The following is a 15,620-nucleotide window of genomic DNA, read 5'->3' on the forward strand; positions in this document are numbered from 1 at the left end:
GATCAAACACAAAAAGACAGGAATTTCATCTCCAAAATGAACAGATATGCTTCATTTAAGGAGTTAGTTTACCCCATCAGATGCTCAAAACTGCATTGCTTTTCAATTAAACGCCATCTTCAGAAGCAGAGACTTAACCCACAGTGATATTCCACACTCTAGGTAAGTTTTGATGGGCAAAATGAAAGGTAAAAAAAACAATTATTATAAGAGGGTTTGGTGACGGCTTTATTGGTGAGGACGTCTGAGGTGGAGTTGAGGAGGTGGGTGGAAGTCAGAATGTGAAACTGTCTGACTAACTCATCAAAAATTGGGACAGCTTATAACAGAAAGCTAATTGCATCCAGCTCTCAGTTTTGCCTAATGCTAACCAAGCAAGTGTTTCATGTGGGCAAGGATTTCTCTGATGTCCCTTCAAGTTCTCAACATCACTGACTCTAAACTGATAACTCACAGATAAGTCAGCTACAGTTCACTTACCAATATACATTTATTATAGGTTTCAACTATTTGAAGACAAAAAGGAAACAGAGTATACATGAAAACAAAGGCTGAAATTATAACACCAGGAAAATTCAAAGGTCATCTGTTGCTAACCCTCACTCTGGCTGCAGCTGCTGAGATCACTCTTGCCCTGAGAAATCATTGCCATGTGGGACTTTTGCTGGGAATATGACAATTTTCCTCTCTCCCTTGCCTGCCTCGATTGTCCCAGGAATGAGGCAGGAGCAGAGAGGAGTCATTAAGAAGGAGAGTTTTACAAACAGTGGTGTGCTGGTGAACAGGCTCTCCAAAAGGAAAATCCCTAATTTGTAGTGTTGCCAGTTCCCATGTTATAAATAGTCCCACCATGGCCAATTTCAAGGATGACTGTAGTTAATAACCAGATTGCAAAATTTTAAAAATTTAACAATCAGCTGTCATGAGCTTAGTGCTAGCTCACTCCAGCACTCCAGCACACTGCTGCTTATAACTCAACAATAATCAATAACAAGTTTCTATAAATATATGTGATATAACTTTAATTTCCTGAGAAGATATGCAAATGCAAGAGAAGCAAGGTATCTAGGTCTTTGGCCAGTACAGCTACTCAGCAGATGTTTTTTAAAAAAGACTAAGAAACATCTTGGCCTCAGGCTTACTCTGTTCCCCAGCAATTTTTGTCCCATACAATACAAATATTTTTTAATTAACATAGTATAACTTTTTACAAATATCCATAAATATTTTAAATTGGGTTATCATGTAATCATATTATATACCTTTCAACAAGAACTCCCAAACAGCTAATTAATTTAACAGAGTCTAAAAACTTTAGCAGGCTATCATTTAATTGAGTGCTATTCATTATTTTTAGAAGTTAACACGTTTGACCAAGACAGGCTCTTTAAAGTGAGGAAGGGGATTTGGTTGGAATAAGCCCTGAGCAACACCCTTGTGCTCCCGGCTTCAAGCAGGGAAAGGAAAAAGTAGTTTGCTAAGGAAGGAGAGTCGGTTGTAGCTTTAGTCTACCCACCTTGAGCTGAAAGGGAATGCATCTCCTGATAATTAAATCTGCTAAGCTCTATGGACTTAACACCATAGCTGAAATACTAACCCTAAAGCTGAGATAGTGTGATACACTGCGGAAGCCCACTGGCCCTATCAGTCATTAGTTCTATGGGTTGAGGCAAATCACCCAGGTTCCAGATGCCTTCATATTTTCTTTGTTTAAATTGTGCCAAAAACACCTGCCCCATTCACTTCATAGAGTTGCCCTGTGATATATGAAAGCACTTTGCAAACTGTGGACAGCCAGCTAAAAATATGAAATTATTACATGACATAATACAGTACTGATGATACCAATTTCTAGGGTTTAATTTTATGATTACTAATGATTACTTTCTTTACTACTGACAACATTTAGACACACATCAACAACTTCTCATGAGCCCAGTGTCAACATTCAGAATGAGTCCTTTGACCAAATGGTTTTATAAAGCATTCTGCATCCTGAATGTGATGAAATCAAGGGAATTTCCCAAGTAAAGTGCATTCCATTCTATGCCATCTGTGCCTCTGCTCCAATAATTCTGAGTATTCTCTGTGTTCTTAACATCATCACATCTAAAGTGGGGTGTTGTTGGCATATCTGTGGCCACCCTCCCAGTCTGGCTACTTTTAATAGGAGGGCCTTAAAAGACAGGAGTATGGGAAGAATAAAGTGAAGCAGCCCAAGAATATGAGAACAAGGCCAGGCCACCACCCTGAATCTTTTTTTGCATACCAGGTAAGGCTCCCAGGGCAATAAGACAATTTTTCCCCACCCAAGGATTCAAGAACTAGACACAGACTCTTTGAGAAGCTTCTGTCCTTGAGCCACCCACAGTCATTTATCATGGATTAGTAAAGCGTCTTTGCTGACCCAATGTCAGAGGTAAGCAAATGTCTCTGGCCTGTCCTCTGAGTCTCTTTCGGATAAGCTTGAGAGATGAAAACTCACATGCAGAGGAGTTCTGTATGTGTTGATTTGTATACTCAGACAAACTGTGGGTGTTGAAAATCTGCCTCCTCCAACACACTCACCAGCATTTCTGCATGTGCTAAAGATGATAAGGAGGCCAAATTGAGTCTCTAGGAGTTATATTGGGGATTTGCTAGCAATAAGATCCCCCAGTATGTATTATTTTTTAGAACCTGATGTTCAGAGTTGTATATCAACTCTAGTATATCTCCAGCATGCAATTCATAAGTCCCTCCTACATTTTGAATTTTAGAGTTGTTTGTTAGCGCTTGTATGATGTCTTCATTTTTACATAGCCGCACCTCAAAAGGAGCTGGTTCCTTGTAGGTTGTATTGGGAGCCACTTGGCCATAAATTAGGTACAAGCCATTCTGAAGTATCTCCAGTTTCTCGTCAGCTGTCTTATTCACACAAGGAAGCTTAGGACATGTCATTTGCCATTTTAAAGGGAATGGTCCTGTAAGGAATTTACAAAAGAGAAAAAAAAAGAAAGCATAGTTATTTATTTAATTCCCTTCCTGATTATAGTTCTTTCCCACTTACAAGTTGTTTCTTTACCTAGTCTGTATTAGTTCTCTCCAAAAACAATTTTAATATTTTAAGTATCTATTCCTTGTTTTAGAGAAATTACAAATCCTAAGTGTATCTCTTGCTTGGGGAGCTCTAAAGAAATGGATTTGGAATAGAAAAATGGGTTAAGTTTTAGGTGGCATTGCATCTCTTGTCAATCAATATTTGTGAAAGGAACTAAAGGAGGAAGGGAGAGAGGAATCACACACTAGGATTGTGATAACCAAAGTTGGCAGTCCAGGATGCATATTCATGCTTTTCTATGTAAATACTGTTTACTGTGTATCATTTTATCAATGAGACCTTCCTCATCAGTCTACATAAAATAGTGCTCTCCTGCCTCTCTCTCCCTTTATCCTGCTTCAGTTTTTTTCATAGAAGGTGTGTCACCATCTAGCATATTATAAATTAAGTTGCTCATTACTCACTTGAATATAACATCTTTCAGGACAAGTGCTTCTCTATTTTGTTCATTGCTATATCTTCAGCACCTAAAAGAGTTCCTGGAACCTAGTGTGTGCTCAATAAATATTTATTGATTGAATTATACATCCCTGTTCCTGAATTAGGTGCATTATGTTTAAATTATGGCTCTTCTCTTTAGTTTATAGGTATATACCCAAGATCTACTTGGGATATCCTGGTAAATTCATGAGTTTATAAATCGAAGTTATTTAAATTTTTAAATGCTTAAATATAAGTATCTCTAGTTTAAAACTGTCACAGGGGATGGAGAAAGAGTTAAGACTTGGTCACTTATTTTCATAGGAATATGTGGAATTTACATATTTTCCTAATGTTAATTGTTTTTGCATAGTGTGTGATTTCAGAGCCCCAGGGAGTGTCTTGATCATTCAAAAATACTTATTTGGTCTGTTCTCTAATTCTCTGTAATTTTTTTATGAGGGCAAAGCCTTTATCTCATAATTAGAAAGAAACCTTGATAAAAAAGCAACCCAGAAGAGATCACATGTTGACTTGAATTGTTATTTATATATAAATGATTGATTATAAGGCTGTGAGGGTAGATTCTGAGGAAGGATGGAGAGATCATTAGAGCAAGAAGCAAAGTCTCTCTGTATCTCCAGGGAGCCCAAAGCCCAGTAAAGTTCTTCCTGCTTTACATGTGATACGTAATAGAAAATAGGCGAGTCACAGGAAAAAGTGTCACTGGTTCTCTTATTCTGTAATAGGAGCCACTTAGAGACTTGAGGCCACTTAGCAGCACTTGAGGTTCTCAACATTTTATCACCTCAAGAGGGAATTTCAAACATATCATGATTTCCACTCCATTTACTAGAAAAACAAAAACAAATTACAAAGGCAGAGACAAATAGTAAAAAGAGATTCCCTAATTCCCACAAGCCAGGGAAGCCCAGCATTTCGAACTGTATAGGAAAACAGGGATTGCAGTTAACTTTAGAAATGTTCTGCTCTCAGCTGAAAAATGTGTGTGTGTGGTCTGAAATATGTAAACAATCCAAATGTATTTATTTTCAATTTTGTATGTATTCTAAGAAATACCTTAAGTCTCAGTGAACCTGTAAACTTTAATGTGTGTGTTTTTTTTTTAAGATTTTTATTTATCTAACTGACAGAGAGAGAGAGAGACAGCAAAAGAGGGAACACAAGCAGGGGGAATGGGAGAGGGAGAAGCAGGCTTCCCGCCAAGCAGGGAGCCTGATGCAGGGCTCAATCCCAGTTCCCTGGACTGTGACCGGAGCCGAAAGCAGTCTCTTAACCAACTGAGCCACCAAAGTACCCCTTTAATGTGTTTTCTTAGTAAATACCAGGTCACTCACTCTAAGGGAAAGTGGCTCAGAAGCTGAGAGGATGGGAGAGGCACAAAGGAAGTAGCCATTTCCCTGGCTTTCATTCCTTTTTTATATATTTGGAAACAAAAATGTCACCCTACACACACTCTACTGAGCACCAGCAATATAGGAACTTGAGAAGAACTTTGAGTTTGTCAGAGGGAAAGGTTGTAGAAACTTGAAACTTGCGCTTATTTAAACACAAAATTAAAGGTGGATTCCCAGATTTCAGGTTCCTGGCCCTGTAAAAGTGATGTGAATTCCTGCCCAGAGATGTGACCTTGAATGTAAGCTTCATTGAGGATGGACTTGTCTGTCTGGTTTACCTCTGAAGTCTCAGCTCCTAGACAACTGCTTGGCACATGATAAGCAGTTACAAATAGTAGTTGAAAATGAATAAAAATGGGCTTCCTTCTTGCATCAAATACTAAGAAAAGTAAAAAGGAGGTACGCAAGACAGGTTACTCACCAAACTTAGCTATGCAGGGCTCACTGGCAGTCTGTAGGGGAAGAAAAAGAGGAATTGGTCAGGAGGATGACAGTGTCACAGCCTTCCTGATTGGTTTACTTAGAGCTTCAGATCCTGAAGCAAACTTCTATTCCCTAGCCATATTAAAAAATCCTTCCCTCCAAATTGTCTCTCCTGTTTCAGCTTTCCTTTGTAGATGGCCTGGCTCTTTCCTTTCCCTTTCATTACCTAACCACCTTTTTTGGTCTTCTAGGCAAAAGTTAAGGTCTCATTCCATCCATCTGACTTCTACCGATAGGACAACTGTTTGATCTTGGACTCTTCTCCTCTTGGGCTATAGAAATTATCTATAAACAGTAGTCTCCACACCCCAGTCACTACACAAGGTGATCCATTGGCATATGAAAAGAAAATAATAGAATTTCTAGTTAAGTTTATTTTTATTTTTAATAATATTAAACTATAGAAATATTCACAATACAGACTGATAAAGCCACCCTCATTTAATATTCAGACAATCACAGTTTACAGTAACTGAGATACCATGGGGAGACTAGTTTCAAACTTGCAACATACCACAGTTTACTTCTACAAGAAGCCATCAGTGTGGTTAATTCTATAAATACTGGTATTTAAAGGCTAAAGGCTTTAAAATACTTAGTAGTAAAATAAGGTATAACCACCAAAAAAATTTTTGTACCATGTAAAGTTCATTGGTTTCCTTGAGGCAAAGGGCTTAAGAGACTGTTTGAACTTAAAGATATTGCACATTTTTCTTTTATGGGGTTTCTTTGGCTGCCGTGATAGGAATAAGGCAAAGAGAGGCCAGTGCAAAAACAGTGAGACCAGCCAAAAGATCACTATAATCATCCAGGCAAGAAAGCATGGTGCCTCTGACCAAGGTTCTGGCTATCCTGACGTGGATATGGGATGAGAAAATAAGAAGACAAAAGATGACTCCAAGATGTTGGGCATCAGTAATTGAAAAGATAAAGTTGTTAATCACTGAAATGAGCAAGATTTAAGAGGAGTAAATCGAGAGGAAAGAATCATGAGTTCACTTTTGTACATATCAAGTTTATGATCGATACTTATTACATATCCAGGTAGACTCGAGTTTCAGGCAGGCAGTTGGACCTATGAGGATGGAATTTAAGGAGTTCTGATGATGTGACATTTTAAGACGTGAGATTGTGTGAGATTGTCAAGGCAGTGAGTATAGATACAGAGGAGCGTTTGGAACACTGCACTATTTGGAGGCCAGGGAATGAGGAAGAAACACCAAAGGAGACTAAGAAAGAAAGGCCAGTGAGTCAGAAGGGAAACCTAAAGAGTGTGATGTTGGAAACGAAGAGATGAAAGTATTTCAGGGAGACGTGATCAGCTGTATTAAATGCTGCTGATGGATCAAGTGAGAAGAGGACAGGGAATTAACTGATGGATTTGACAACATGGTAGTCATTGGGGTTCTTGGCAAAAGTAGTTTCTGTGATGTGGTGAGGACAGAAGCTTAATTAGAATGGATTCAAGGCTAAGTGAGAAAAGAAAAATTGGGGGAATTTTCCTGTAAGGGAAAATGGAAAAATTAAGTGGAGCCTGGAGGGGGATGGGAGGTCAAAGAAATGTTTTGATTTTGTTGTTTTTCTTAGTCTTTGGTTTTGTTTTAACATCAGAGAACTGACAACATGGTTACCTGTTGCCATTTGATGGGGATGTTCCAGTAAAGGGGAATAGAATGTAAGAGCTAGGAGATAATTGTTGGAGCAATCAGTGTCCTTGAGTAAGTAAGAGGGGACAGAATCTGGGTCACAGGTGGCCTTAGATAGGTACATGAACAATGCATGCACAGTGACAAGAGGGAAACAGTCTATGTGAACAAAATTGCAGGTAAGTGGCAGATATGACAGGGAGCTTTGGAACTTCGTTCCTGCCTACTTCTGTTTTCTCATAGAACTTAGAGGCAAGGTTTTCAAGTGAGAAAGAGAATGAGGAAAAGATACTGCATATTTAAACAGAAGTCAAAGGAATAAAATAGTCTAGTAGAGGAGAGGGGAGAAATACAGGTAATGACAGTCAAAATCATGAATCAAAGTAAATTAACTTATAACCTTCAAGTTATTGTATCACAAAGTGTTAAACTAAGGTTAAGAAAATAAAAGAAACACATTTATCAAATTACTAAAATATTATTTTGGTTATATTAGAAATGCTTATATTAACATGTAAAATAAATATTTTGGTAAAAGCAAAACAGTTTTGCACTGTGAATAAACTGTATGAAGCATGTCATTCAGTTCATCCTTAGAAGTTTCCATTTTGTGTATCTTTTTATTATACGTAGTCTTAGCACTTATATCTAACATAATAAATTAGCATATATGGTGGGATTGTACTCAAAAATATTTTGTTAATAAGGAGGTGCAATCAGAAAGTTTGGATTCCTATAATTGTTTTTGCTCTTGTAATTATTTCATCCTCCTTTTGGAGTTTCTTAGAAGAAATGCTGACATTCAATTTAGTTTGATCCATGATAGGCATGTGATAGATTCCCTTATCTTTAATTTTCTCATTTATAAAATGGGAGACATAATAGCACCTAACTCACTGAGGGTGTTTATGGGTTTAAATGTCATAATTGTTAAGAAGGGCTTTGCCCAGACAGATCTGGTTCTGCTCATTAAATATTAGCTGTTTTGATAATGATGCTGATTATAATGAACTGAACAAAACATTAATCACCTATATTCCCAACTAGCATTGTAAACAAGAGAAACATACAATTTATAGTCCTTGCCTCTTAGGCAGTTTATAATCTTTCTAGAAAGACATGCTTACACACATGAGGCAATTGGGTAACAATCTAAATATAAATGAGTGCCAAAATATGTGGCACAGATAACATCTGTGGCATCTACTATCATGCATAGAGTGTGTGGAGAAACCTAACGCCACAGACAAATTAATTGCCAGAGACAGAAATCCTGGATATTGTACTTGGGCTGTTTTAATGTCTACTTAGAACTACAGAACCACCACTGACATTTTCTATTGCCACAAATGAAAATCTGTCTAATCGAAAAAATCATCTATTTGGCAGCAAGGTATAGTCTTTAGCTGAGGAAATAGATGAGCAAGGAATATCCGTTTTGTTAAAAGTCTTTTTAAATTTATCCTCATTATGATGTCAATAATAATGATGCAAATATTAATCACTACAATCTATTCAGAGCCTGCTCTGGGTCAGGCACTGGACTGTCTCATTAGTCCTTACTGCAGGTCAATGGGATAAGAACTAGCATGCTCATTTGCAGATGAGGAAGTGCTCCTGAGAGGGATTAAGTAACTAGCCCAACGTTATGCAGCTGATAAAAGGCTATGCTGAGGTCCAAACAGTCTGTCTGATTCAAAAGTCTCACCCCTACTACTCTGTGGGGGCAGTTTCTGTTTATAATTCTGCTGATCTTTGGAAGGAGTAAATATCCATTTATAAAGAAGCATATGGGACTTTCCATTTAGTTTAATTCATTTTTCCTTAGAAGGAGCAATTGCTCTTGTAACCCCGTTATAATTTAAGCCCAGATTTAAATGCTTGGGTTCAAATGGCCAAAACAATAATTCTTTCTCCAAACCAACCCTACTCAGATCATCATTTGGAAATAGACTCTATTCTGCTTTTAAGTACAAGCACAACTTCCCCTTTTGGAAGGGCATCCTTCATTTCACTGAAGCAGGGGACTCTTCTGAACATTTGTTTTTGTTTTTTTGTTTTTTTTTCGAGATAATTTCTGTGAGGTTAATTTCACTGAGGAGTAGACCGAACTCCTTGGGTTCATAGCCAATCCTTTCAGTTGAACCTCTTTTGAAAGATGGCGGGGGGAGGGGGCACCAAAAAAAAAAAGTGTTCTCCCAAGGAAATTTCTGTTGGTTTAGAAGGAGCCAATCTTCCTGTCTAACGCTTTTTTGAATTAGTGCCTAGAGAAGTTGGAAAGTGGGATTTTGTATATAAAAACTAGAGTGGAGACAAAAAAAAAAAAACCTCCAAGGTTCATGGGTATTGTGAGAAGGTGGAAGCGGCCACCTCATAATGACTCACCATCCGCTAGCCACACAGCCCTCCTTTCCTAAGATACTTATTTGTGGCCAATAATGAAAGGGAAGAGCAGGCAAGTGGAAAGTGAGTTAATGTTGCATTGCGTCACCCAGGCCATTGGCTTTTCCTATAGGAAACAAGCCTTTATGACATCCAATCAGGACAATATCCTGAAAACCTTTAAAATTTCCCCAAATTTGGAATAAACTCTGGGCTATTTTTTTAGAGGCAGAACCTTTCATTGAGAAGATGCATGTTGTCTAGGAGAGAGAATCAGAGCTCAAATACGTGGGATTGGTCGAGTTCAGTTCTGGCAAGAGGTATCCTAGGTGCCTCTGGCATTATTAGACTTCCTCTTTCCCTTTGCAAGAGCCACTGTGTTCTGTTGAGAAGGACATTTCCAGCCTCTTCTATGCATTGGTTCCCCAGTCATATGTAGGAATGCATAACACCTATAACATATCTTACATTCTTCGGGGAAATCTGGCTAAAACTTGAGGTGGCTTTAGAGGGATAAATTCTTCCAAAGTTAAGCTATTGCTATTCTCACCCTTTCTTTTCTTCACAAATCAAAACACTCAGAATTCCTAACAATTCTTTTCTTTCTGCTCAAAGCTTCACTGCTCCAGAAAGTTCAGACTTCTGCTTGATACATTCCTGGAGAGAGTGGGGGTGTGATTAGAAAAGTCTCTGTGGCATATCCTTGTGTACAGTTACGGAATATAGATTAACGGTTTAGTGTGTAGAGATGTGGCCAAAGCTACACTTCCCCTAACTAAATTAATACCAGCAATTACCATGTACTTCCTCCTGCATCTTTTCTCAATGGCTTTTAAATATCTTAAGTAGTAGAAAATATTTTGGAGCTTTCACTGGCCAATCCCCTTAGAAAAATATTTCCGCAGGTGCTACTTTTATATCATAGCCCTTTCTTAGATAAGCATATACTACTTCATTCTCTCCAAGGCTTGGAATCTTCAAATGTACCCCAAAATAGGTTCAATCCTAAATTAAATAAAGCATTGTCATGTGGGTACATATAATACAGTCAGAAAAACTTCTAAAAAGAACCTCATATATCTCCATTTCCTTTACTAGACCCACAACTTGGATTGGAGCTCAATGGGAAATTCCTGATAAGCATCAGGGGCTTCCCAAATAGGAATGTGCTACCTCCTTCCTCCATGAAGCCTTCCTTGATCACTCTAGCCCAAAGTCCTTGTCCCCTATTTTGAATTCCTAAAGCACTTATGTTCTATACTACCCTTAGATAAATTATTAATCACTATATTTTATAGCTAGAAGGGGCACTGTAATGAACAAATCCATTCTCCTACTACCATTTTTCAGATGAAGAATCTTTCTGAGAACCAGGAAGATTAAATGTCTTTCTTAAATTCATACAGCTAGGGAGACTAGAACCAGAATCCAGATCTTACTCCATTTCCTTCCACAAAGATGCACTAACCACCTGTCACTTACCTTATTCTGACTTCCATTATCTTCTTATATCTTTTCCCTCAATAAGACTATAGCTTGCATCCCATTCCTTGAAGGCAAGCATATGTTTTATACCTTTATTCCACCAAGAGGGTTTAACAGAGTTACAGAAAGGGAGAAAATATTCCAAGGCATCTATCAATTGACTGATTTAATTGATTCTATCTAACCCAGTTATGCTGCTAACATTTAGCATTTTCTAATACCTTTCATTTCAAAACATTTAGATAAGCCTCAAAAGCCATATGCCATGACAAAATTGAAATTCTTTTTGTATTATATGTACCCACATGTCTCTTCCAACTAGCTCTAACAATACTGAGTGACAATGATAATAACTAGACTTACAAAAGAAAAGCAGCAATTTTAGGTACTATTGTCTCCTTACCTTGAGTGGAAGAAAAGTAAGAATTAGTGTACTGAAGGAGCAAAGCAACAGCAAAGTAACTATTGTTGAGTAGAGGAACCATTGCTTCCAGGATGATCTGTGTGTCCCTTGAGGACTTGAATGGCTTAAAGGCATATCTTCCACGTGGCTCAAACTCATTCTCTGCAAGAATAAGAGCTCTGGAAAGCAGAAATTCACAAGTGATGGTCCAATGATGCAACTAGTCAGTTTTGTGGTATGGTAATTAGCAGTGGGTGTAATAGGCGGGGTTTTCCTTTTGATTCTGTGTTTTGGAAAACGATACTTTTGGGCTAAGTGATGACTCTCATTTGGCACAAGACCAAATGCACTGAAAGGAACAGAGGGCTAGAAGCCAACACAGACAGAGAGGATGAAAAAAATCAACACAAGGAACGTTCAGAGGAAAAAAAGTTCCTTTCTGAAGCACGAGGTAGTACAGTACTGTGTAGCATTACAAATTATTTTCAGATAATAAAATTATAAGAAGAAATAAAGTTCAAGATCAAGCCCTATCATGCTGTAGATATCATGTATGTATAAGGCTGGGGTTGGGGAGCTAGGGAGGCTAGGCTGCATGGTTTGGAAAAAAAAAGAGTTTCATCAATTTCTAGGGTATAAAATATGTTCATTCTGAAATAGTCTCTAGAAAACAGCTGCATTACTAGAATTTCATTTTAAAAAAAATATAAATACAACAAGCTCAGTTTTCTCACATCTCATCATTTTTAAACCCTGAAAACTCCATGCTGGCATCAAATGAAGTTATCATACAAAAGGATGTTTTCCTACACTCGCACATGATGTGAGCTTATACTCTACTCCAAAATACTTCAGTTTCTTCCTGGCACCAAAAATGTTGGTTTACTACAAAACTGAGGAAGTCCCTGGTTCTATGTACCTCAGTCTTTCCATCTGTTAAATGGAATACCTACCTTTTTTTTTTTTTTTTTTTTACAAAATGCCACCATCATGTACTAGAAAGAACATGGATTTTTAAATCAGTCAGCCCTGAGAGGAGAGCCTGGCACTGTCCAGCTCTGACCTGGCCTTCAGCATGACACTTGACTTCTCTGTGTCCTTAATTTTAAAATTGAGAAAATTTCCACTTCATAAGGCTTGAGAATGAAATAAATACGAAAAATCTGGCTCGGGCGCCTGGGTGGCTCAGTTGTTGAGCAACTGCCTTCGGCTCAGGTCATGGTCCCAGGGTCCTGGGATTGAGTCCCATATTGGGCTCTCTGCTCCGCGGGAGGCCTGCTTCTCCCTCTCCCACTCCCCCTTGCTTGTGTTCCCTCTCTCACTGTGTCTCTCTCTGTCAAATAAATAAATAAAATCTTTAAAAAAAAAAAAGAAAAATCTGGCTTATATGAGATGTTCCATAAGTGTTTATATCTTTTCCACCCTTCTTAGAGATACTATAAAAATGGAATCCATCATAAAATCCTAGAAAATAATGATTTAAAAGAAATATTTACAGCAGGGCATTATTCAGCTGAAATTCATTTAAATAAAAGGAGTTTAAATGAAAATATTTTGAAGAATTTTTTTTTTAATCTGGGAGAATCAAAGATTTTTTTTAATTAGGGGGAAAAGGCTTAGAGATTTAAGATCCTCATTTATTGAAGAAGCTAAAGATAATAGAGGTTGTATGGTGGGTCACACCACGAATCACTGGGTACAGGGGAGTGGGAACCTGAGCTCAGGGATACTACCCATCTTCTAACCTAACATCTTCTCTTATTATCACACTATTTGTAGCAATATTTCTGCCTGTGTTGTCACATTTTAACTTGGCCTTATTTTACCTTGATCAATAAACTGTCTCTGAAGAAGAGTGCAGAGTCAGTCAGGAATAATTTTTTGGTACAACAGTGTTTCTGGGACTCTGTACTAGATGTTGGGATGCAGAGATGAATAACAAACTGACCCTAGAAGAACCATACATTGTACCTAGAACTCCTGTACTCATATCATGTCTGTAATGCAAATGCACAAGCACAGAATTTAAAATTGATTTAAAAGATTTAGACTCCTGCTTCTTTGAACTACTCCCTCTCCTGTCTCTTTTCCAAATTTTAGATGGAAATGCCTCTACTTACTCACTTCAGTAAACATTTATTCAAATGAGGAACTGTTCCAAATAAAATCCAGTTCCTCCTTCTACCCTTAACTAAGGCTGGGCTCTGCTATAACCTCATTAATTCTTTTAACTTTATGAAAGTATCTTAAGAAAGATAGCATGCTTATCTCAAGAAGAATACATTCCAGTGCTTCCTTTCATGAAACAGGATTCAGAAATGAAGGAACTTCAAGTTAGAACAAGTGATAGTAAGGAAGACTTTTGAAATTCTGGAGTAATGAGTCACCATTGGTTAGTTTTTGGTGTAAGCTGTAAGAATTGACATCTCAGATGTGACATCTTAGGATCTGACAAGAGCACCAAACTCAAGCTTTTGTATTTATGACCTGTTACTGGATCACATACTTAGAATGAGATTGTTTTCTTAAATTAAGTACAACTAGCAAAAGCATGTTGAACATTTACTATCAGCTTTCTACTGTGCTAAGAGCTTCAGGGATAAAAAAAAGTCACAGATGTCAAGGAATTTGCCACACAACTAAATTAAAACCTTAAACAGATGCCCAAATGAATACTAAAGGACAGAGCCTCAGAGAACAGAAAGATCTAGATAAACTAAATTAGCTGAGAACACAGGTTAGAAATGGATTGAGAGGAGAAAGGAAGGAGCTCTTTCTTATGGGAGCAGTAAAACCTGAGGAATAAATATTCACAGGTATAAACATCAGCAAATGTTAGAAAACATTTTAAAAGCTTAATATGAACAGAGGCAAAATACCAAATTTTTTAATGGATCTAGTAGTTCTCATTCAAGAGGATGAGGAATTCAGGAAAACTAATAAAATGAGGAATTTGGGAAAACTAGTAAAAGAAAATCTTTCTACATTTTTGGATTTAAAGAAAAGCATGCAAGATATGCTTGATTAGGCTATTTTAACTATATTCATTGTTGTTTTGAATTTGGAATGAGTTAGATATATAGAAACTTGGCTCTAGTTCAGTTATTGCCCACATTATACTAACATGAATTGGGTACCTATTATGTGTCTTCTCTGTGCACAAATGATTATATTTGAACATTAAGCAACCCTGTATTGACATTCCGTATTTAAAAATGATGAGACTGACATTTGAGAGGATAAATCACTAGCCCATACTGATAGAACAGGAATTGAATCCCCGTCTTTTGGACTCCAAACCTCTTATTTTTCTACCTCTATACACTGAAGTATATGTGAAGTGGATGCTGTGTGGAAGAAACAGAGTGGGATGCATATTAAAATCTGTGAGAAAATATTAGATGGACATCAGATTCGTCCAAAATCCTGTATTGCTCAGGTCTGCATGCCTTGCCACATTCCTTTTATACACTATTTACCATGACTTTATCCTTGGGATAGTGTATGGTGTAGCACACCGAGTCAGAAATATTCAATATATCAGAACTCGGAAATGTTGCACAACTGATTTTGTTTACTCTAGATACCAGAGTATTCACTCTTGTGACAAATAAGGCCCATTTAGCTTGAAGTTACATAGATAGATAGATGATAGATGATTAATAGATGATGATGATGATAGATGATAGATAGATAGATAGATAGATAGATAGATAGATGATAAATAGATGATAGATAGATGGTAGTTAGATAGATGATATAGATAGATAGATGATAGATAATAGACATGATACAGAAATAGGGTCTTAAACTCAGAATTTTATAAAGGCAACAAGAGTATCTGTTAATATTAATAAGCACTTATTTAATAAAGAGAATTGTGTACAGCTAATTATACATAAATATATATATAGCTATACACACATGTGTATAATATACATATTTATACACATATTTATATGTTATATTACAATAAAATTTAAAAGATATACAGAGACTTCTTGTATCAATCTCCAGATCATTCTAAGGAACTAAAAACAACCCTAATCAGGATGGTCTAGGAAATAGTTGAAATTAAAATTATGTTTTCCTTCTTTCGCTATTTGCAGATGACATGATACTATACAGAGAAAATCCTAAAGACTCCACCAAAAACTACTGGGACTGATAAATGAATTCAGTAAAGTTACAGGATACAAAATCAATGTACAGAAATCTGTTGCATTCCTGAACACTAATAATGAAGCAGCAGAAAGTGAAATTAAGAAAACAATGCCATTTGC

General features: G+C 37.1%; 1 protein-coding gene and 1 pseudogene across 2 annotated transcripts in view; one reads left to right on the top strand and one right to left on the bottom strand.

Annotated features, from left to right (window-relative positions):
- Window positions 1-15,620, top strand: part of LOC118523490 (elongation factor 1-alpha 1-like) — a 326,251-nt pseudogene that overhangs the window by 70,522 nt on the left and 240,109 nt on the right. The gene's annotated exons all lie outside the window — the stretch shown is intronic.
- On the bottom strand, window positions 556-11,496 carry TNFSF18 (TNF superfamily member 18). The gene is made up of 3 exons (XM_036073083.2): window positions 11,338-11,496; window positions 5,360-5,390; window positions 556-2,963 (listed from the first exon to the last, which is right to left on the bottom strand). Exons 1-3 carry the CDS (start codon window positions 11,494-11,496, stop codon window positions 2,617-2,619), a joined length of 537 nt encoding a protein of 178 aa, XP_035928976.1. The 3' UTR covers window positions 556-2,616.

Source organism: Halichoerus grypus, chromosome 7 (genome assembly GCF_964656455.1).
Source record: "Halichoerus grypus chromosome 7, mHalGry1.hap1.1, whole genome shotgun sequence".
NCBI classification, from domain to species: Eukaryota; Metazoa; Chordata; class Mammalia; order Carnivora; family Phocidae; genus Halichoerus; species Halichoerus grypus.

Excerpts from the sequence above, each read along its gene's own strand:
- TNFSF18 (XM_036073083.2), bottom strand. The coding sequence starts at position 11,496 with ATGAGTTTGAGCCACGTGGAAGATATGCCTTTAAGCCATTCAAGTCCT. Across the intron at positions 5,391-11,337 it reads TTACTTTTCTTCCACTCAAG|ACTGCCAGTGAGCCCTGCAT; the intron begins GTAAGGAGACAA and ends CTTCCCCTACAG. Across the intron at positions 2,964-5,359 it reads GCCCTGCATAGCTAAGTTTG|GACCATTCCCTTTAAAATGG; the intron begins GTGAGTAACCTG and ends AATTCCTTACAG.